This window comes from Lepidothrix coronata, unplaced genomic scaffold, assembly GCF_001604755.1.
Source record: "Lepidothrix coronata isolate B3197 unplaced genomic scaffold, Lepidothrix_coronata-1.0 Scaffold140, whole genome shotgun sequence".
Taxonomy (NCBI): Eukaryota; Metazoa; Chordata; class Aves; order Passeriformes; family Pipridae; genus Lepidothrix; species Lepidothrix coronata.
The window spans coordinates 320,033-344,431 of record NW_016690320.1 but is presented as its reverse complement, the minus strand read 5'-3'; the positions used below and the strand labels follow the sequence as shown (position 1 = coordinate 344,431).

The following is a 24,399-nucleotide window of genomic DNA, read 5'->3' as shown; positions in this document are numbered from 1 at the left end:
CATTAATTCATTGAAGAGTATCTTCTTAAACTTGGCAGTACAGTACAAAGAATTCCAAATGTAATTCTTAGCATCCCCAGCCCAAGACACTGGCAGAGTTTAGAAGCCAGGCTTTCTCAAAAGGAATGCTTTTAACTTCAGCACTAACAGGGCTGAAATTATTGTAGAAAAAAAAAAGTGTATTTCCTTTTTCCTTCAAACACCCACTGTCTCATGTGCAATTCAGCCCAAGGTTATAGAAAACTCTATGTTCTAAGTTTGGTGATCCAAATCCTTCAGTCTTTACTTAGGCAGAACTCCCGCTGCAGGCAGTGAAGTCAGTGGGAGTTTTGCCTGGGTAAGAACCGCTGGCTTTGGCTCGGAACGTGCAGGGCTCTGCAAGCTGAGCAGAATGGGAGTGAAAGTCATTGCTGCATGTAAGTAGCTCATGTTTCCAGCCACGAAAATCATAAATTACTTTATAACACAAAAACATAAAATGGCTTGGTTTGGAGGGGACCTTGAAGATCATCTCGTTCCAACCCCTGCCATGGGCAGGGACACCTTCCACTATCCCAGGTCGCTCCAAGCCAGCCTTGAACACTTCCAGGGATGGGGCAGCCACAGCTTCTCTGGGCAGAGTCTGCCAGAGCCTCACCACCCTCAGAGGGGAGAATTTCTTCCTTATATCTGATCTAAACTCACCCTTATATACCAATGAGCATCCTAACAATTCCGTATTACTTAACTTATCTTGTAGAACACGTATGAATAAATGCACAGGAATAAAGAAAGGCTTGTATGACCACTGACAGAGTTAAGTGACCAGGATGACACCAACTCTGTGTGCAGTTACAGCTTTTCAGCACAACTTCTTACAGCAATCATGAAAAAAAAAATAAACCTAGGACCTAAAATAAAAAATTCTCTAAAAAAAGCAGGCAATGATTACTTGAACATGCAGCTCTGCTTGGAGCTGTGTATCTCAGGAATGGGAAGCTCTGCACAAAACCTCATTTTATCTCTGTCCTGTTCTAACCCATTCTTCAGTACATCCCATAGCCCCACTAGAGAATTTAGGTTCAGAGAAATGCTTCATAAGAAACAAAACCCTTTGTTACTTTATAGAGTGTCACTGCTCTGCCATGTCCATTCCAGGCATTCAAGGTATCTCAGCTCTCTTGCACTTGCCTGTGTAAGTACATCTTCTCTCAGACATGTGCATACCCTCTGTGGGAATCTGGTCTGTGTTCTCAGACTGGGACAGCCCTAAACACCATTAGTATTGGGGGTTAAGAGCAAAAACTAATTCAAACAGAAATGAAACAATTAAAAGCTTTACAATGAAGCATACATTTGATTAAACCCATTTAAGCCACCCTTCCACATCCCAGAGAACTACATTTTAAGTATCATGCTTCATTTTTAAATTGTTTCTGCATGTTTTCCTTCCCCCTCTTTTTAGCTTCTTCTAAGTTTAGGTTCAGATTCATAAGTATGTTTCCAACCTTCATAAACTCAATTTTTAATATATTAACTGAACGTTTTTGCTTAATTTGAGCTTAAGACCTTGATAAGACTGAATGACATACCCCTATCAAAATAATCTAAAACCTTAAGTTCTCTCAACAGTATTCTCTGTTCTGCACCTGTAAGAAACCAAGACAAATCATTCTCACTGCTTTATCAGCCACACAGAGTATTTTTCAGAAGATTTATGTAAGCTGCAACTCTCTACACAGGCTCTTCAGGGAAACTAACTGGCTGGTTAACTGGGGGAAAATCCTTGATTCAATCTCAAATCTGAGGAAGTAATATGTAAAGAACTCTAAAGTTTTAAAAACAACTTTCCCCACATTCAGTACATTTCAAAAGAAAGATTAAACCTTTCTATTGAACTGAGGAAACAGGGTGAGCTATACATGTTAGTTGTCCCATCATCCTCACAGGATCACATCCTCACAGTTGTCCCAACATCCTCACTCCACCTGATACAGAAACAAGATTACTTTTCAAAAAATCTCTCCGTAACTTTTAAGGTCCAAATCCCTAAAAAATAATTTTATTTTTTTAATTTATTCTTGTGTTCCTCCCCAGCAGGCCCCTTTCCATCAGGGTTCAAGAGAATTTTGGGAGACAATCCCATAAGACAAAAGTTGTTGCTGGATTTCATCGACAGGAGCCTGTGGAAGACCAGGGGGATTTGCTGCAGGGGACAGACTACACAGACCTGCTCTCTGAAAACCAAAAAGTTCCAGTAATGGAAGACTTTCCTACACCAAAATCCTGTCTCTTGATCAGTCAGTGAATATTCTCACCCTCTAAAACCACAGGGCTACCACCTGATTGCCTTCACTTCCCATGCTATTCCTACTATCAGTCCTTCATGACTTGCAGAAAGGGAAGAACTTCAGCTTTCCCAACCAAATCAAATTCTTGTATCAAAATCTAAATTAATTATACTTAAGGGGGGGGGGGGAAGGGGGCAAATGGATGCAACAGTATTTCCAGGAAGTTCAGACCTGTAATACAAGCACAGATTCTCATCTTCCTCACACAGAGAGTTATTTTGAGTAAAAAAGTACAACCCTGTCTTCTTTGCACCCCTGACATTTTCGAGTCACGAACAGAAGGGGTTCTCTCCCTGAGGTTTATCTGAAAGAAGTCGACAAACACACGGATGTTCCATTTGGGAAGGAAGCCGTGTGTGACAGTTTGTTATGATGCCACTGCTGTATTGCCTAAAAAAACCTGTGAGCAAAGGCAAGTGCAAATAGGGAATTTGTAGAGCCAGGGGTCCTGCAAATGGATTAGCATTCACAGTTACCATAGACAGGAGCAGTGAGAGTGGAATTTAACTCCAAGATTAGGATGTAAAGAAGGTATCACCTTGTGCCACTTCACACTGAGAGTTGGTTTAAAGCTCTGTGGCACTTTTCTCCCTTTCTTTTTGGCAGGAGTGCTGAACTGTGCTGCAGCAGATATTCCCATCACTTACATCTCCTGCTGTTTTAAAACCAGCAGAGGAACTGGAATCTCCACACTGTTGACACCAACCAGTGCATGTCAGAAGGGACGGAGGAAAACAACAGGCAACAATTCAGAGGACAAATAAATATTACTATTTAAACCCTCTACATAACTGGAAAACACTATTAAAATGAAAAATACATGCTGTTCTACCAGGCTGCCATGATAGATCTTAGAAAGACACAGACAGTTTTATGGTCTTATAAGTGTTCTTTGCTGAAAGGGAAACTTGGAAGTAATAAAGCATTTTCTTATAACTGAAGCCTGACCGCAACTGCTGCCAATTCAACAGTGAACTGACTTCAAGTATGTGGAGTCAGATGGTTTCAGCTTCACCACTACAGGGAAACCAACTCTGTAGCCTGGCACAACCACTGCCTGGAAAGCTGCCATGATTGTGCATTGAGTTAAGCTCCAGACAGACTGTGAGGGCTGAACTTTAAACCATTTGTGTTTTTAACGTACACAAATAAATTTATGGCTGCATAAAAAACTGTCATGCTTCAGGGATTAACCTCTAATAACCTCTCCTGCTATGTTAACAAAGACATTTAAAATCTGCCTCTCCAAGTTACACAGGACTCAGGTTAATGAAGGCAATTCAAAAAGAAATTTTAGGGCCTCATTATATCTAATAAGGGATTAGTGACACCAGCAATTTTTAAGACCATTTGTGGACACTTTGATGCTGCCCTGTGGCTTGGGACTCCCTCATTTTACCTCAGGATTCCCAGATGAACATAAGTTTGGAAAGGTGAATAGAACATTACAGAAGTGAGTGGCATGGAGGACTTGAAAATGGAAATAACTTTCAGGAAGTCATGACATAACAGCTTTCCCTGTGGAAAAAAGTGATCCTACAGGCACTCCATCAGAAAAACCTGACAGTGTAAACCCATCTTACCCCTGTTAGAGCATCCATACAGAAATTATCTCTTCTGAGTGCCAGAACATCAGAGAAGCTGTGTTTGAAATATCTGATTAACTAGATAAAAAAGGATCCCTATGGTGTCAGCCTGCTCCACCAAAACTGAAGCAGCTACAGAAATTAATGTATTGATAGGAAGCAACTAAAGCTGGCAAACCAATCCTGATGACATTCCAAATAAGAAAAAAGCCCTCCCAAAACATAAGAAGGTTGCCTTTACTCTTAGTTGCTATTGTAGAACTTCACAATCTTACGTATTTTCTGGGAAATCATCAAATATTCAGACTATCCAAGTTTTGTAGGTTCATTTCCAAACAAAAGGCATATTTCTAAATTTAACTACTTATCTCAGAACATTCAAGGACGGGGGAGGAAGAAAAGGAAGAAAGATGGAAATTGTCAGGTTTAGAAAAAAGATCATAAGATAAGGTAACTTGCAACAAAAGTTGGGACATCCTTACCCACACTGACAATTCTAATCCTATATTCCAGTGTGACTATTAAAGCTTCTGGTTGTTTTTTTTTGTTTGTTTTTGTTTTGTGGTTTTTGTTTTTGTTTTGGTTCTTTTTTGTCTATTGACAAAACAACAAAAATACTTTAAAGTGAAAATTACCAGGACAAAAATTTAGTTACATTTTTTAGAGCTTCAAGGACATGAAATTTAGTTTGATTCCTGACCAAAATGATAAGGTTTCCACAGTTTGCATTTTATCTGAAGAAGTTCAACAAATCCCTAGTAGAAACCATTCCAGAGGTTAAATGAAAAAAACAGAAAAATAAACCCCAAAGCCAAGAAAAGCCAGGCACCCAATGTTACAGCAATCCATTCATGCATCTGCTCAGGTGCAGCTGTGGATGTGACTTCACAACCTGTGGTCTGCAGTTTGGGATTTATGCAGCCTGCACAAATACACACCAGGGCTGCAAGCCACTAAAAATGGTCTATACTTTAATGAGAAGCAATATTACACTGCATTTTCTATCCAGAAGATGCTATAAAATAGAATTAAAATTAGTAGCTCGTGTTCACTTGTCTCAGGGACACAATAAATACCAATGGCACACCAAGGACACTTTGTCAATAACAAGTTTGCAGAAGAATGAGCAAAAAAACACCTTTTTTTTTGTCTGATTTAGGAATTAATTTTAAAATGGTATGTTCTGATGAAAAAAAAGAGAGACCACAGGGAGATTAAATGACTGCATGTACATATTAATACATTGATAAGCATCACTGCAATCCTCTGAAGCATCCAAGCAATGGCCTCGCAGAGCTCTGTAATTATCAGACAATTATTTCAGATTGAATGAAAAATTAACTACCTCTTCATATCTGTAAGTTTCAGAATTCAGTGAGTGAATATTAAAAGTGCTAATTAGACATCACCTGATCTCTGAGACAAAGGCTTAATATTCTCATAGACAGAAAGCAAATAATGGCAAATGTCATTATAAAAATTATGTCATTAAAATGTAATCAGAAATGTCATTAAATTTCTCAGTATAAAAGAAGTAATTTCATAAAAGTGACACTTTACTAAGGTGATGCCAATGCTGTTAGACAGATTTACTAAAAAAGATACATCTTCTTTATCTTCTTTTTTGGGCTAGGCTTTCATTAATAAACATCAGAAATCACCAGTGACTGAGGATCAATTAACTGAAGAACCTTGATTCCTGTATGCACAAGCAGAGTTGCTTCTACCAGAGACTCAGTCAATCAATAAATAACTATCAAGCAACAAAATTCATTAATTTTTCTTCAGTTAAAACTTGGTCAGCTTCTGATATTTTTCATACTGAACTACTGAATTTGATTAAATAGTCTTTCTCTTGAGCATAAAAATATGAATAGCTCTGAGACTTTTTAAAGCTTTGAGGAAGAAAAGAGGAGGGTTTTTTAACCAGAAAGAACAGATGCAAGGACTTAATTTTTAACCATCACTACGAAGTCTGTTTTAGCAATGTCTCCATTATTAATCTCAGCACTACTCATCGATTGCAAAAAATGGTACTTCCCAATAGCTGCCCCAGAGGGAACTCTTGACCCAATTAGTCTTTCACAAACCTCACATGTCTGCAGATGTCATTTACCACAACAGCCCAGTCTCAAGATGTTGCATAAGAACTTAGAAACAACCTTTTACAATCATGCAAGTCTCACAGAAATAATTTCATCCCCTACTTTTCTTCAGCTGCCAGTAATGCCGTGGTCTTGCCACGGCTGGAAACATGGTTCCATTGCTCTGTGGAGAAATTCCCACCAAATTCCAAGAGTAATGCTCACTCTGGTCCTACCTGAGCAAGAAACAAGTGCACTGGGTCAGGGGAACTCCTCTCACAGCTGAAGGGTTGAACCTGTCCAAGAGCTATTTTGACCAGGGCATGTCTCTTTTTAAGGGCTACCAAAACTGAAGTGGTATATCGGTTCATTTTTAATCAGAGATCAAGAATTTTGAAAAAAATATTTTTAAAAAGTTGAAAAGTTGGAATTCATAATTTTCACTAGTTACTGTAACTGCTGTGATCACCAAACAGGAGGACTACCAGGAGGATGATCCCAATACTGACACAATCTTTTCCATGAAACATAAACACCCTCTGTACTTAAGACAGATAAAAACCAAAAGACCAAGAAACACTGAAAAAAAAGGAAAACAGGGATAATCCCGTAATAATGGTTGTAATGCCACAAAGTGCTAGAACATAATCACATATTTACTCACAACTGGAAAATACTGCTTTTAGTCTTTGACTTGGCCTGAGAGCTCACCTGTGTAAGCCTCCTGAAGCCACATACAAAGACTCCATCACATACAGGATGGACATTGGATGGAAAAACATCCAAATCATCAACAATGGCACACAGAGCAGTTTGATCACGTAAGAACATTTACTATCTGAAAAAAAGAGGAACAATAAGGCTGAAATACCCCCCCCATGCAATATTAGTAATTAAATATGCATCCAGCTTACAACCTAACATTCCCTGAGACTGGTGTCACCAAACATCCAGACTGAAGCATTGTTTGAGCCTTCTATGCACTGGCAGAGGGTTGTTATCCAGGCAGAGCTGTCAGTGATTAACTGGGACAGGGCACATGTCTGGGCACTCCTTGAATTACACACAGACCATCCACCACTCCCCACCTTTTGACAGTGTTTTAAAATTAGATTTTAATAAATAAATGCACAAAAATCAGAACCTTACTAGGCTACAGGACTTTTCTGAATGAAAAAGGAACAGCATTTCTGCTTCATTTTAGCACTGACGTTCTAAAATTTAAAATGGTTTGCACAGAGTTTAGTCAGCTTTTACTATTTTTAGAAATGCCCCACACCAGATGGTTTTTTCATTCCTTTTGTTGCAGGATACCACGTTCATTTCCAGATCCTCTGAACCAATGCACTTACAACTCAGCCATTGCACAGGGTTGTATAATGCACATAGGAAAACTTGCATCTAATCAAGGCAGCAGGATTTGGCTAATGACATCTTTCCTAAATCCTCAGTTGCTGAGATCAAAACCCTATTTATGACACTTTTAAATCAGTGACCATTTGGCTTTCATCATCTTCATCCGAGCCAAGACTTCACCTTGACATTCCCAGTGCTGATCCTCCACTTCTGCTTCCCTGCAATGTCTCCCTAATGAAGTCTCCAATAGTTTGCACAAGGCTGATTTTTTTTCAGGTCATTTCCTTACCTCCCTTGGCCAAATCCTCTTAAAGCAAACAATGTTTTAAGCAACAGCATTCACTTCTTACTCTCTAAAATTCTGCCAAACTGTTTATGATGCAGAAATTTCCTTCTGACTTGAAGCAGAAGTATTAGCATTTTTTAGCAACATCAGTTTGTTATCCAAGAACTAACTTCTTAGGGAGATGTGAAGTTCTGCAAATTTTAACTTGATTGCTGGGTATTCCCAGCTTTCCCTTCAACAGAGAGAAGAACCCAGAGCTAAAACTCGAGTGAGAACCTATTTCAGGTCCTGCAAGACCCGAAATTTGGACTTGCAAGTTCTGAAGTGTTTATCCTTCACTAAAATACGGCTTCACCAGGTTCTTAAAGCTTATTTAGCAGCTAGAGACAGCTGCAGATGTTAACTTTTGATCTCATCTGCTCTCAATCAATTCCTAAAATGAATGGCTGCATATACAGCTGGAGCTGCACCAACTGCCACTCCTTCCAGGACTAATGGACTTCTGTGCATCAATACCGACTTCTGACAACATAGAAAAATCTACTAGATTTTTTTCAAGTAACTTCTACTTTTTCAGTACACCATATCTTGTCTTGTAAACAGATATTTACTGATTCTTCTTGCCTAAGATTGCTTTTGGGAAATTCATAAAAGAATCAGCTGGCTCGTTTCTTACAAGCAGAATCGACTGCAGTGAGAATGACAAAAGTGAAATGTGCCTAATGCCTCGGTGTGTCCACTGCTAAAGCAACACTGATGGACACAAAAAGCCCACATTTAAGAAATAACATTTATTATCACCTTTAAAATACTGTGATATTCAGGTAGTTTGTTGGAAGTGAGAACAAAAAGGAGACAGAACTGTACTTGATAGATTTCTGGCCCAATTCTCACTGAGATGAAGGTTCCTTTAAAGCCTCTCAGTATTGACACAGCTACGTGAAGGGAAGGTAGTACCCCTAAAAAGGAGACTACTAATCTCTCTAATTTCTTCTGAACGAGTTATTTTGGCTTTTTACCTTTACTTGAATCTGAAGCATGGTTTTACTTAGCTATTAGCCATTTTTTACATGGTTAGAAACTCATTTCTATGATTACAAGTAAAGCATCACAACATTAGTCGTCACTTCTTGTATTTCTCACTCTCATCTAAAAATCAAAAGTGGTGATCATTCAGAAAGAAAAGGCAGGACACAACCCAACCTCTGCTGACATGATCTTCCTGGAGCTAATCCCTGGGAGCCACTGTGACACCTGGATGCATTGGATATTTTCTTACTTCCACTATTAGAACGGTAGTGGAAGTAAGAAATGGTTGGAGTTACTTATCATTTTGCTTTGGTTTAGCTTTGTTCATGTTTGTTATGTTGATCATTCCTAATCACTGATTTCTTTGGTACTGCACTGCTCATCCCAGTGCCATCCCATCACCTCCATGAACGTCACACCTCACGAGCGTTCCGTGTGTGCTCTCCCAGGCATCAGCAGGAGAACACTGAATAGCTGACCTTTTGAAATACTAGACAACCACCTGAGTACCTGAATTTTCAAAAGGATGAGATGCAGTCACAGAGCAGATGCTACTGTAATCACCTCATGTCATGAGCAGGGTATGTGTGTTCTCTCCTCAGTGGCATGGGACTACCATGCACCTTTCACTTATTCTCTCCTAGTTCCTCCACAGCACCAAGAAAATCTGTTCCTGAGTTTCTCACTCTCAAAACATACAAGCAAATATTTAACAAAACTGTCTTCAGTTGAACAGATTGGCTCAAATAAGATAATTCTGCCATTTAAGCAAGAATTTTCCCCTTAACAAGGAAATAAGAAAAGCAATTTATACAGTTATTCTGTGTCCTTGTGCTTTTCTAAAGGATACAGGCTCATAGGTAAAACATCAGAACAGTTGGTGCCCCTGGCTAGAATACTTCACTATCACCTGCTTGTTGGAGCACTAAATAAATCTCACTTTTCAAGTACTTACAAGCAAGAGTCCAGCACGTGTTTCAGACCTGCTGTCAGATGTTAATACACCCTCCATGCACTGCTATCAAATGTGGCTTTGTTGTCTCTGCAGCAGTTACCTTGAGCTTGTTTCAAATGTATAGTGAAATTAGTACATTAAGAGAAGGAAATCTTTCCTCAGAGGGGGTGATTTCTTATGGTAAATCTATTCCCTGTTTGGGATCAAAATGCAGCATTTCCATCTGCTTTTACCATTGCTCCTACAACTGCAACTTCCAAGGAGCAAGGAGGTAATTTTGTATTAAGCTACCAAGCTTCCTACTGCTACGTTATCATTTACCTGTGATGACTTACCCAGTAGTTAGTATCTTTTTAAAAAACAGTTCTAAAAAACCTTTTAAATTTTTGATTAAAAATTTTAACAACAAAGGGATTTTTCTCTGAAGTCAAAAATTTTAAAGGATTTATTCCCAGCACTATGCCATTTTGGGAAGGAATTTCAGGAAAAATGGAAGCAAATGTTTTGCTTCAGTCAAAAAGCAGTTATGGTTGGAAAGATGAATTTATTGACTCCTAATTCACCTCATTCTCCTGTGACTGCCAAGTAGGCGGGAGTGGAAATTTGTCAAAAACTTCTGTCTCTTGATAAAACCTTCCTCCCAGCCCACATGCTGGGAAAATAATACCTGTAACCCATGAAGAAACAGCTCAACAGCTTCAGGCAATGACATACACAGGCAAAGCTTTAATTTAATACTCTCTCATGCTCCACTTTCATGTGTCTCATTTAAAAGGGTCTTTAAAGAGAAGCAATGTAGCTGCTGTCAGGGACATAATTGCTGGGTTGGTGCCCTTGGGTCCTAACACCCCAGGGACTGATGTTTGATGCCTGCTGTCCTTTTGGCTGCCACGAACAGCGAGTGGTACCGAAGGAACGACGAAGAAAGCACAGATCAAGTAAGGACAGGGATGTGTGTGACATACACAGTCCTCTTCTATCCACTGTCCTTCAACCATGCAGGCAAAATCTGCTTTCTGTTCCTGCTGACTGAATAATTGCCCCCAACTCTGGACTCCCAGGCTCTGAGCAGCAGCTCGGTGAGCACTGCTGGGTTCCATCTCCAGCAGAGTTACCTGCAGGGAACCTGGGAGCAAAATGATATTTTGACTTTTACCAGCAAAGCATTTGTTTGGTTACTTAGCACAGTCTCTTTTGTGTGCCAGGTCTCCCTTCCAGAGAGGCTGGGGAATTAATAATCAACTTGTTTCCCTGAAATGTGTCCATCACCCAGAGACAGAATGTAACAGTGCTGAACACAAAATGAAAGATAATCTCACAGACCGGGGGAGCGGGAAGTGTTTTAAGAAGTGATATTACTTAAAGGCAACCACCAGGAGTTTACAAGAATTTCCATTCTTTTAATTAAAGATTTTATGAGTCTTGGAACACATTCCTGCGCCCTATTATACATCAGAGCACTTAAAAATTCAGAGCTTTATAACATTGCCATAAAGAGATAGGACAACCAAAGAAGTCTTTAGAAGAAAGACCTATTTATACAATGACAGTTATGATTTAAAAAATAATCACAGGGACTTATTTTACTTACTAGATCTTTATTCACCCCTTTTCTGTTGTTTGTTAATACCTTTCAATACATCCTAATATAAACTACCTGCCTTCTAAATTCATCGCTCCGTTTATATGCTCAGCATGTTTGGAACAAATATTAAAATCCTAAGAAATTCAAGTTAAACTCACTGCGCCAGAAGAAAAAGCATTTACATTACAGTGATAAAAATACCTTCATTAGAACTCAATTTTAAGAGAATTATTACTTCAAAAAGCAAAGATGGAAAAAAACCATAGAGCAAATCAAAAGAACGGATACTGATAATGAAATACAATCAAGAAAGTATTTTGTAAACTGTTAGTTTCTAGGGAAAACAGTATTTCCAGGTACAAAATTCATGGTACATTTATTTAAACACAAGTCTATCTAATAAGTAATCCAACAAGTTTCTAGAACAGCTTTCCAGAAAAAAATTAGCTCATCCATCGCACGTAACCTCTGATTTGGTAATGACTTAATGAATTTAGCTTAACTATGGTGGGACTGAGCATGATGCTGTAATTACTGTGGGAATTCCTGCAGCCCTCAGTCTGTCTTTTAGATGTTTATGGCACGGAACAAGAAGCTCAGCACAGCCTGAACCAGAGCCCAAAGCCAAAAGGCTTTGGATCCAGGCTAACGATCTGAGAGCTATTAAGAAGTGTCCTCCCAGCCTTTGGTCACTCTGCTGGGATTTCAGTCCTGTCTTTCCCTCGAGAACAGGCACAGATACACCATATAGGAAGAACTAAATGGCACAGAGAAATCTTGAGAATAAAACTGGAAGAATATTTATTCCACCCCACCACAAAGGGTGAAAGAACACACTTTGAGGCATTTTGCTAGAATGTAATTAACTTTAAGCTGAATGTCCTACTACACTAAATTTACATCAGAGTTCTTAAAGCAAAACAGGGTTGTATTATTAATACTGCAGTTGAGACAGACAATAAAGCCAAGAAGAGTGAGGCAGGAATGTCAGGGGTCAAATAAACGTGTACTGTAGTACTCACAGCAATACAGAGCATATTCTTATAATTTGACCAGGGCTGTGGATATTTACTTGACAGGATTATTTTTCAACTATGGTATGTCTCACTTTCAGATGTTTTACTGGTGATGTCAGCAGTTACTGCCATATGTAAATTACCATCTGTTTTTTCTAACTCAGAACAGAGTAATTTTAAAGAAAATCCAAATAACTTTCTTTTATGTGTGCTAAACAAATAAATGGTTCAATCCCTCCTTAGTTACCAGTCCACAAGGGTTCTCAAACATTCTCATGCTTCATAAACAGAAGGGTGAAGGGTGATGTTTTATGGCAAAATAATAGTCAAGGTGACATCAATTTCTCAGGAGATTCGATGGAAACCCTATTAACGTTGGCCTACAGATGGGAATACTCAGGTACAGAGATGAGAAATTACTTTTGTCACTATGTCAGTGGGAGAAATTATGTTTTCTTATATGCTGGCCCAGTGAAAGTCAGAGATGGAAATGTTTGTTTTATTGGGCTGCATCATGTGCTCCCTGCCCATAACTGAAGGAGCAGCATCAGCTAAACTGCAGCCTGGTGACTGAGCAGGCACAGGTGAACTGGTTCATCTCCTGCCCAGACACAGGTTCTCAGATACAAAACCAGTTATGTGCTAGGCTGATTTGTCAAGCCTCTATAAAAGTCACTGATACCCGTTTTGAGCTTCTAAACTGTATTTTACCTCTGTGGCCCTGGAATTTATAAGTAACAGCTGTGTAATAGCACTCTTCTACCTCCCAGGGCTAGCATAAGGATTAAAAACCTGAAGATGACAAAATCCACAGATGCAACAGTAATTAGGGCCGTGCCAATGTGACTGGGAAGGGAAAGTTGATGCAATAAATGAAGACCATCAATAGCCATGTAGCACAAGCACTCCCAGGCTCATTCTCCATGCTGCCCTTCCAAAGAAGTGCATGAAACTGTGTTACCCAAGCATGTGTGACCTCTCAGGAGCTTCTCCTCCACCTCTGCACAAGGACACACAGCAGTGGCCACACGTGCATCAGGTCTGACCAGACAACACCAAAAGGTTCTGCTGAGAAAGGTCAGAAATTTCACTGCAACAAGTCACAACAAAGAGTCAGTCCTTGACAAGAAAAAAGTCAGCCAAGAGACAGTGTCAAAAGGGCCATGACCTCAACGTGTTTGGGCCTTCTGTGATTTTTAACTCTTGCTTCAGCAGTCTGTTTCTGAGATCAGCAAGGGAAAGCTCCACTCACACTGCACCACGTGGAAGTCAGTCCCAATGCTGGCACCAACACTGAGGTGTTTCTCACAATGGGCTGCATTTGTGTAGTTGGGATTGTGACACCTGAACCTGTTCAGAACTGAGTGACCTTTTAAGGTGTCGACAAGTTCACTTTGGCTCTCTGGTTCCCATGCACAAGCTGCCTCCTGTGGAGGTGGAAATGAATGGGAGCTCATGGCAATGGGGTCCTGTCTGTTTATTCCTGCTCTGGCAGCCTGGGACACGGTGGAGAACAACTGTTCCATGTGTTGGCCCATAAGCCACCAATGAGACCCAGCAGTGTCTGGAGCACCACAAGTTGCTCAGACTCCCTTTACACATTTAGCAGGTAGAATGTGATACTTTCACCCTCCTTATGCCCAAATTCCAAAGAGAAACACTTCACATCTGTGAAATTTATTTATAATAAAAAATATATTAAAACAACTCTCAAGGACTTTGTTTAGTATCTTCTACACTTCATGTTGAACTACTTTATGAAGAAAGCTGAACACTATCAGATACTCTAAAGAGTATCCACGTATTTAAATAAAACTTTTGCTTCTATAAACAGCTTAACTGCAGCAAAACATCCTGTTACCTGAGCAAATACTACTCAAGAACTGAAAATAATTAGATTTAGATCTTACAAAGCTGTTCTATTCACTTATCCATGTTGAAAGTTCTATGCTAAGTCACAGATCGTGTATTTTTATGATTAGTCAGATGATTACTTGTCACACTAAAATACAGATCGAATCAACATGTAAGTTATACGTGAGACTTAGTTCCCTTTGTCCACACGTTTTGTAAGCTAGACTGATTTTTTTTAAATGCCAATAGAAAACAATTCAAACAAAACTCAGAATGGCACAATTTGGTTTTGCTTTATTGCTGAGAAGGCCAGGCTGGTGACTTGAGTAAATTTGCTCAGCTTCACTGACACCTGTCCTGAGCCAGGCAGGGCTCATGGTACTGATTGATGGTCAGTTTGTATGAGATTAAGGAAGCTACTGAAATGGGAGAATTCAGCTGAAACAATGAAAATCTCAAGGAACGTGAAATTCTCTTCTCAAATACAAATATCTATCAAGTATACTGAGAAAACTATTTAAAAGGCTACCTGCTTGTGAGTGAAGAATAATGATAGGCTTTGGAATACTTGAAAGTATGGGGATGGTCTACTCCTCAGGAGTTGCTCAAAGATTTCTTAAGCCCAACATATCCAGTAAAACCAACGATTTTCATGCTAGAGATGATTCCAAACCACCAGATTAAAGACATGGGAAGGTGGAAACCTTGATTAAGTATTGTTTTGAGCCCAGGAGTTCAACCTGCTCATTTCCTAAGAAGCACACACAAAAAAACTTTGGGCTTGGCCACTACAAACAGGGTGCAAGTTGCAAAGCTGTGCAACCTCCCTTCCCTCCTGGATGGAAAAGTGATGCAATGCAGTCTCACTGACTTCATGCCAAGCCATGCCTTAAATCAACAACAAATGAAAAGCAGAACATAATCATACACACATCAGAACAAGTGTTAGGGGTGCCTTAAGATTTATAAGGGAAAGAAGTAACACTTGGATTTTTGTAATTTTCTGTTCCTTGAACAGTCAAAGTTCCGCAGCATTAAAATACAGACAAAACAAATTGGCAAGTAAAGCAGCTTCCCATTGACTTTATAATCTATCAAAATCTGACACTTTTATGAGCAGAACTTTTAAAAATACATACCTATAAATCAATTAAAATATTCAGAGAAGCATACAAAACGGTTCAGAAGAGCACAAACTACAGTACAGGTTCCTTTAAAAAATGGCTTCTCCCTTATATTCTGTGTCTTCAATTCACTGTCAACCAGGGGAAAAATCTTTACTGAGTAATTTCCTAGAGAAATAATATTTATGTAGCCAAGGTTCTGCAGCTGGAGCAGGGAAGTGCACAAGATTATCGGGTGGTCTCTTACAATACAGGACAAAGAAATATTATATTAATAACAGTAGATGCAGTATATTTTTTATTATGGAATTTTCAAAATTAGCCATATGAACATAATAAAGGAGAAAATTTCTCACTACCTACACTAAAACCTACAACCTAAGATTCATTGATAAAGTAACAGGCCATTTTTCATACTCTGTTCGCTGTATTAGCTGAAAAGCTCAGAACAGTAGTACAGTTTAAAGTACTTGGCATATGGATCACAGTGCTAAAACATTCCACACTGCACTTTTACAGCAGAAATTCATTTCCAGGTAAGAACACAGCATTGCTTTTATTTTACTTGCTAACGAGGGTAATTGGCAGGCAACACTGCTGCTGCTCTAGATTTGTTCTTTATATGGATCTCTGAAGACCACATGTGCCTGCAGTGGTGACAGAAATATTTTCCATATGAGCCACCACAGATTTTAAGGTCCCTCAGCCTGGACAAGGTGAGTCCATCTATCATTTTCTGTGCTCGGTAACAATCAACCAGGAAGTTAAAAACTCCTGTGACAACTAGAGGGCAACGATCAGCTTTCAGTTGTTCTGATCATCAAACCACTTAAATTTGTTGAGACTCTGCTGAAAACTTTTCCCTGCTTTCACTAGATCAAAGGCAGCTCAAGATTTCACTGAGTCATTTTCTTGAATCAAAACCATTACAGCTTCTCTTATTAAACCACCCTGAAAGCAAAATAAAGTTTCTATCTAGACGTATGAGCTACAGAGTGTCAACCACACACTGTTGGACAAGGTGGTTTTTTCCAGTTCACTTCCACTTTCTTTTACCAGAGAAAGTAATGGCTCTGGACTTCATTAGGCTACCATAAAGTTATGATAGGGCTAACAAAAGACAAGGCTCTAAACCAGAAACACTGTTTGCAGAAGATTTACTTAAGGAAGGCATATTTATGGAACAAAACTAGCCAACGATTCCCTTAAAATGCACAGCTACACATCGCATTTCAGTCAGAGCGAGCCAGAATGAGTAACAAACGTGGTTTCTGCTAACAATTTCATTAGTTGGAATATTTTTTATCTAATGGTACTGTGCTTGCTGAATTATTTCCTAAATGGCAAATGACCAGCTGAAAATTTCTGCTTTGGTATGAAATAAGAACTTGATGACAAACTGCTCTGATGAGGACAAAAGTCTAGAAAACGTCTCTTCGTAAATCAAGTAGCAACTTTTCAAAGCATAGCAAGAGCTGTTCTATTCCACTGTTCAAGACTGAGGAATTAGGAATAGAAGGAATGCATAAAGTCCCTCTTTAATGATATGATATGCATTTTTTAAAAAAATCAAGCTTTTTCTGCCCTGACACATACTAAACATTACATGTATTTGCACAAAGAGAATGTTAATTATGAAGCCTGAAGTTTTCACATGCCCACATCCCCAAAATATAGCCTGTGTAAAAACTTTTTCAATAGTGCACATTTTTTTGCAGAAAATATGAACAAAACACTACCATCTACTGCTGCTGAGTATCATATTTCTCTGTATATTAGTAAAGAAAAATTCACAAATTAGTCATCTCTCACAGAAAGCGAACTGTCGAGAGAAGTTAACTTGCAAACTGCTCTCCTTTAGTACCTATGGACTTTTGCAGAAAAACCCACGAAAAAACAACAAACCCAAACCAACAGCAAAAAAGCAAACACAAATCCCCCAAACCAAACCCAAACAAAACAACAGCTTTTTTACACACGAAGCAAACAAGGCAATTCTAAAACTGTCTAACAGCATAAAAATCATTCACGGTCCATCTTAATAGATATGAAGAAAACGCAACTCTGACAAGACAATTTTTGACAAGACATTATACTTTGCTTACCTCACCCCCAGGTCTTGCTAACACTGCTGTTTGAAAGCAGAGCAACGTTAGTATCAGGTAGCTGACAAACATTATTACCCAAAGTTAGAGCTACCCTGGAGGAGAGAACCCTCTGCCAAGTACTAACAGCAAGCAGATGCACTTGTGTCTCAGTATCACAGCCCTCAGCTCTCGTAGGTACGAGTCTTTCTCCCTCTCCCCCTTGCTCTCGCACTCACGGTCCGACCAGGAGCTTTGCTCTCAGCCACTGCTCTGAAGACAACTGGTAAGTTGATCTCTTCATGTAATGACTTCTCCCTGCTGGGGGAGGGGGCTCGGCCAGCTCGGAGCTGGGGGGCTGCAGGCAGTAGGAAGCGAAGAAGGGGAGGGACAGAAATGGTCACTGCCAAGTAATGCATCTGCTGTGATTCATGGAACAAGCTAAACGGTAACCTTTAATGCACGAGGAGGTTTGGCAAAGCGTTATTGACTTAGGCAGGCATGATTGGAGAAACAGGCTAACGCTGCTTGCAAGAGATGCCTGTTGATGGTTAGACGGCATGTGCTACTTAAAGGTACAGCACCTCCTTTTATGGAAGGAGTTTGTAACACATAAATCATAACTTAGAATCTAAGCAGGAAGCAGCCTATGGTTTCAGTCAGCCCCACATCAGCACAATCCTGCAATCCCAATGGCCTGATCCTGCCAGGGGCTCGGGCAGAACCTCGAGCTCTCACTCCTGGCCCCAGGGTAAGGGCAAGGGGGACCCAAGTGCCCATTCGCTCTCAGGAATGTCACAACTGCTTCCTGGAATGGACCCCCATCCTTCAGGATAATCCTGGAGCAGGATATGGATATAACCTCTCTTTCTTTTTCATATTATAGCTGAATAAAGGAAATTTTGATTTATAACAATTCAACTCATCAAATAACCTGGTTTGACCAAGCAAGCAGAATTGCAAGCCTTTCTTAAAGTTCCAGCTCCTGAAGTCAAGAAAATGCACTATATTCTCATCTTTCATGTAAATACATACTTCTTATCCTTATGGTTCCAGGGGAAATCTCAAAAATATGACCCAGGAATAACCTGGTCTCATATGTCAAACAGTAAACCACATGAACTCAGAATACAGGTACTTTAAAATATCTCAACACTTTAGGAGGCGGGAAGTAAAAATGTTGGTGAAATTGAGAAGCACACCATTACTATATATTACACTTCTTTCTGTAATTTGGTAAGCTTTGTATACACAGCTGAATATGTCAGACCCTTCAGGCTATTTTTAAACTGGCTTTACCAACCATTCTTTTCCTCTCCTACGAGAGGTGAAAGATAAAATACTTTTTCTCAGAATTGCAATTAAATAGAGTCAAACTCCTAAACCAGTATAGCAAATTAGCATTCTCACTGCTGCTGAAGGTCCACATTCTGCTGTATTTGCAGTTGGATATCTGGGTCTCCAGCACAGTAAAATCTGATTAGCTCTGCTAACCAGACATCACTGTCACTCCTCCTACTGCCCATAAAGTCCTACCTCTTCTCCTGCCTAACCTGACTCAGTGCTGTGTCTCTTCTACACCTACAGAGCAGCCTGCCCTTTTTTAGCCTCTCAAATCAGCAGAACACCTTTCATGGGTCAGCTGTTTTCTCCCCTGCTGATCCACAGCTGTGCAGCTCCGTGGTCCCGGGAACGCTCCTGCCAGCCCCGTGTCCAGGGAGGGCACTCCAGGCAGGAAGAGATGCAGTGGAGGCCACACAGGATGGGGGGTCTCACTGGCAAAGAGTCCTCCCTCCTCAGCTGCCTCCCCTCGAGGGAACAGCACAAGCTTCAGGAGGTTTAAAAATCCAGAATGAGAGTTTGAGCACAAGGAGCTCCAGAGTGGTTCTTCCAAAGGATCTGAATGATCACAGGCAGTCGGCCACGGCGCGGTGACAGTGGTGACTGGCAGCCAAATCTGCAGTTACTGAAAACTTGACACAGCCCTTAATGGTACTTTCTGACAAAACCCACCCAGAACTCTCTACTGCTATGTTGATCTCACAAATACAACACCTCCCTTCAAAACCTAAATGAAAGAAGTATTTTCCCCCCTTTTAAGGCGAGCTGAAGGTTTGTAGATTATGCCGTGGTGCTGACAGCTAAATGTAGAGCTGCCATCACAGGTACTTTGTACACTGGTTGCCTATGGCAAAGCCTCCAGACTAAAAATGTAAAGCCAAATAAACTTAAGGAAATTTTCCATCAAAACCCTGTCAGGAAGCCAACCTGTCCTTCCATATTTTTTTGAAATATCTAGATATACCACAAAAGGAAAAAGGATAGTGAGCAAACTGCCAACTAAACCGGAGTTCAAAACACTTCCAACGTGAGAGCTCCAACCATGATACTTTGAAAATACAGTTTCAGAGCTTGAAAAGGTTTTAAAAGAATACACCATTTCAGTGTTTGCAGTGTGTAACAAAAACTCCAATGATGAAAGCTGCTTCGTGCAGATTGACTACTGCTTCCATAAAATTAAGCTTTATCTTGTTTTTCTGTTTTAATCACTAGTTTTTGTGATTAAATATATAGCACAGGCACAAAATTGCCAATCCTCTCCTTTTTAATGGCAGGTAGAAAAGGCAATTTTAAAAAATTAAGAGTAACTGTGATTTTAGGCTTCTTTCTGCTGATCATTCCAGAAAGCAGGATGTTCTCTGTAAATAATGAACCACCTTATTGAAGTCTAACTGAATATTACTAGGATGAGTTTCTGAGCACAGAAAACTGTACTCCATTCCCATTTAATAAGTCATATAGCTAATTCTTTCCATATGCATTTAATTTTTCCTCTACAAAAAATACAGGCAGAATTCCCTGAATTTCAGAAGCTGGTGCTCTGTTCTCCATATTAAGACAAGAGATCTGTTCATACCTGCTATTATGCCTTCAAGCTTTATCCCACTGAACTGGATGGAATTGTGCATGTTCACAAACACAACCACAGCCTTTCTTTGCAGCACAGAGAAACCTGAAACTTAACACTGAGCCAAACTTGCACTGCTGCAGCCAAGATCAGAACTCTGCAAACCTCAACAATCACCACATTAGAGATTAAAAAACTACTGGAGCAATAGAAAAAAAATCAGTTTATGACTGATCAGCTCTTTCAGATATAAAGTTCTGCAGTAGTGGAGAGAGAAACCAAAATACCTTCCAAGAGTAAAATGGAAGAAATGATATCTCTAATTTCAACACAAATCATCCTTGTTTTTACTTAGAAACATACAAACATAGCAAAAATAACAGCATAACTATTTTAGGTATATAACTGAAATAGAAAATCTGAAATGATATATTTTTTAAAAACAAAAAAAGCCATCAGAATCTTTAGGGGGAAAGTCCCTACTGTTTGCTCTCAGAACCAAAAATACACAACACAAACAATGCATCTTTGCACAGCACAGTTCTCATTAAAAGAGTACTGACTTTCACCTGTGAACAAATTACCTGTCAGTCTCCAGGGGTTTGTAAAATCAATGAGTTTATGAAGTTTGTGACCAGCTTCCTCCTGAGGCAATTGCACCTGAATCTCAAACAAGGACAAGTTTGTTGAACTTATCAAAAGCACAAAATTCCCTCCCAGGTCTCTCAGGCTTCCAGTAACTCCACGTGAAATCATGAACAGTATGCTCAGGTAATATCACTCACAGCTACTGCTTTCTGCTAAAGGTATATTAGCTTAGACAGCTGACCAAGTTCCTAATAGAAAAGTAATAACAGGAGAAAACATGAGTCAAAACAAGATTTTAAAGACTTCCTTTCTACTTCCTACAGCCCTAATGTTTGTAGAGCTCAAACTCTCAAAGCAAGACAGCATGGAGGATAACTACGTATTTCAGGCTGAATTACTTCAGAACCAGACACGGACAATTTCTGTGTGTTTCGAAGTATTAATAAGTACAAGTGAAAATAATTAGTCCAATTCACATTTTGTCACTTCAGGTGCCACATCAATGCCACTGAATCTGCAAGGAAAGAGAAGGTTGGCTGGAACATCTGCTGGTGCTCAGCTGTAAAACAATGAACTGGTTAAAAGAAGATAAAGGCCCAAACAAGTTTGCTGCTACAGCATAACCTGTAAGCCCTTTAACTGTTTCTTAAAACAAGTATTTAAAACAGCATTAATTTACTTTGGACAGACACCATCTTCCAGGAATCACTAACAGCAAAAGCAGTAGACATATGACTACTTAAGAAAAGGTGTTAGGTTTTTATTTCAATGTTCCATGTAAAAATTTAACAGAGCAAAGTTGAAAATCTATTATGTTTTGGTTTTATTTAACTGGTCATCTCTCCTGGTGGGTGATCTACAGGTTACTTAAAAAAAGAAGCAACAGAGAAAATTTTTACATTGATGAAGTCATATGGAAAGATGGCTGCCATATTTATTGCTGTCAGACAGGCAATTCCAGCCATTATCTCACTTCACTTTCTACAGGAAGCATTTCTTTCTGAATTTATTATTCAGATGTTTTAAGGTTAGAATAAATTACTGCTGTCCTTTAGCCTGAACTACTGAAAGACACCAGCCGTAACATTTCACTTCAGATCTCTTCTATGAGGTGTTTTTTTTATATTTTTATTTAAAAAATAAAGTTTGTATTTAATTAAACACTTGAAATAACAATGTTTCTTGCCACATTATGTGTGTCTGAGCAGACAGGGAATTTAGACTGCAGAAAGAATGTATTTTCCTTGAAGATAAAAGCAGTTGTACTGAGGAGAGTGAGTGCAGAAAAATGCCACTCCCTGCCCTACCTTCTTGGATTCAGGAAATACTGCAGCTGGACCACAGAGGGATTTCTGTACCTCCAAGGAAGCTTTTACATCCACTCCACTGCTTTCTGCATTTCACTGGCCAGAAGGGGTGGTGAAAGAGAGCAAGAGAGTCTCTCCTGTCCTCTGCCCTCCAGAGTTCCAGCAATTCTCCTGCAGTGCTGCTGACAGAGGCACCCTCACACACACAGAGTCAGCACCTCTGTCTCCTACTGACCAGCAACAGATGAAATTACAGCAAGGCCAAGAAGGCCCAAGATGGAGTATTTGGACTTCCCAACCCCACCCAGCTTGGGAAGGAAGACAGGGTGTGAGCTGTGTATTACAGCCTAAAGGCTGAGTATCTGGAGCCCTGTGAGAGCAAACCTCAGACACTGAGCACCTGGGAGAAATCAAGTCCCAGAGTCTCATACATATTTCACTGCATCTCAGCAGTTTCTTCTGCACTGAAATTTTAACTCAATTTAAGTATTCCATATACTAATGCTTCTCCAAGTAACTCCCAGCATCCTACCCTTTTCCTCAATGTTTTTGTTAGGAAAGCAGCTGACTCCACACAATTTCTTGTACAAAGAAGCATTAAAGGGGATAGCTCTGTCCCTGAAAGAATTCCTTCCAAAACTGAAATATTGATTGGCTACCAGAGTACAGCATTGCATGGGGCAGCACATCTTCCACTGTTACCTTCCATAATGAAGGTACAGATATTCTTATCTATCTATCTATCTATCTACATGTCTAATCATTTTTTGATCCCACTCTACAGTTATGGAAAAGACAAAAGGATGCTGTGGAAAAAAAAATCCTTAAAGAGATTTTAAAAAGTTATTCCATATAGACACTTTTTGTCCTTGCTAATGCTTTTGCTAGTTAACTGCTTTCCAATTTAACTTTCAACTTCTATTCTAGCTTATTTCCCTTTCTAAGCTGAACAATCCTCGTTTTTCCACTTGTTTGTCATCTGAAGTCACTCCGAGTTCTGACTTTTCCTCTGTTTCTCATCTTTTTGTTTCTCTTTTGTGAGGAAATAGGGATCAGATCAGTTTAGAAAGTACACACAATTAAAAAGGTGTTGTTATTGCATCCTGTGACAATGGCATTACAAAGTAAGTCTCAAAGAGCTATTGGTATCTAATTAGGTCAGCCCAGCTTTGGTTGCATCACTGCAGTTAATTCAATAAAACCACGTTGGCCTTCATGATCATCCCCTTGTTTTCCTCTCACTACCATGGTACTGCCAGTGCTTTTAAATTGCACTCAAACCCTGAAAAGGAAATCTGAGCATTTCCTTCCTCTTCTCCCTACTCTTGACTTCTTAAAGCTCAGGCTCTTGATTACAAAGCCAGACTTTACTGAAAAGGTCCAACTTCAAAGAGCTGAGTATTAACCTCAAATTGATTTATCATCTTGAATCTTTCCTTCAGTACTAAATCCATTATCCCTTTCTCTTTTCTGGCATTACAGAGTGCTAGAGGGAGAAAAAGACCCCTGGTTATCACCTGCCCAGGGCTGGGCTAGAATGTGTGTTTTTCATGGCCATATTCCAATTTTCTGTATTTTGATGATAGAATTCTGGTTTATATCCCAAGTTCTCCAAGCACCTCTTTGCCTCCCCAGACAGTAGTTGCATAGTGCAAGTAGAATCAGACGACATTTATGAGGCATTCCTTCCTCTGACCAACACTACGTTCTGACTACAGAACAAGTGGACACCATGCTTTGAACTTCTAACTTTTATGACTACCATTCATCTTGTGACAAAATTTTTTCTCTCTGCATTTGTTAATCAGTGTTTTTGCTTTCCTAATAAGGCATTAAGATTTTTAGCACCATATTCTGGTTCTCCTCACACTTAAACTTTAATGTTATTTTCCCATGTATTTTCCTAACACGTTATCCAACATTACTCACGCTGTCTTCTACCTCTTCCTAGACAGAACAGAGTGGTGAAACCAAGAGGAAAAGAGTTCTTTGATGGTTCACGTTTAATCTCTTTCTTTGTGTGCATAAAAAAAAAAAAAGACACACATTTCTAGAAAACTACCTCTCATCACCCAAGTTTCACATAAGGCATTTTGATCTGTGTTTCATGTTGAAGTGTGGCAAATGAGCAGCCACTAAAAATAGGACCCGAAGGAAAAGGCCTTACCCTTTAAAATATTTGAGGCCGTTCCTTCGCAACTGGAACAAAACTGGAATGAACCTACTTGGTACCACTGCTATATTTGGATGCTTTACCTAAAATAAGAAATGAGAATAAGCCTGTTTGTCCTTTAAAAAAATAAATCC

At 39.5% G+C, this 24,399-nt stretch overlaps 1 protein-coding gene across 1 annotated transcript in view; it reads right to left on the bottom strand.

The window, feature by feature from the left end:
* The window catches only part of THSD4 (thrombospondin type 1 domain containing 4), a 97,939-nt gene extending 80,557 nt beyond the window's left edge, over positions 1–17,382 (bottom strand). Inside the window, exon 1 of the mRNA XM_017827545.1 lies at positions 17,311–17,382. Coding sequence (XP_017683034.1) covers positions 17,311–17,382 — 72 coding nt within the window. The remainder of the gene's footprint in view (positions 1–17,310) is intronic.
* Between the last annotated feature and the right edge of the window lie 7,017 nt (positions 17,383–24,399).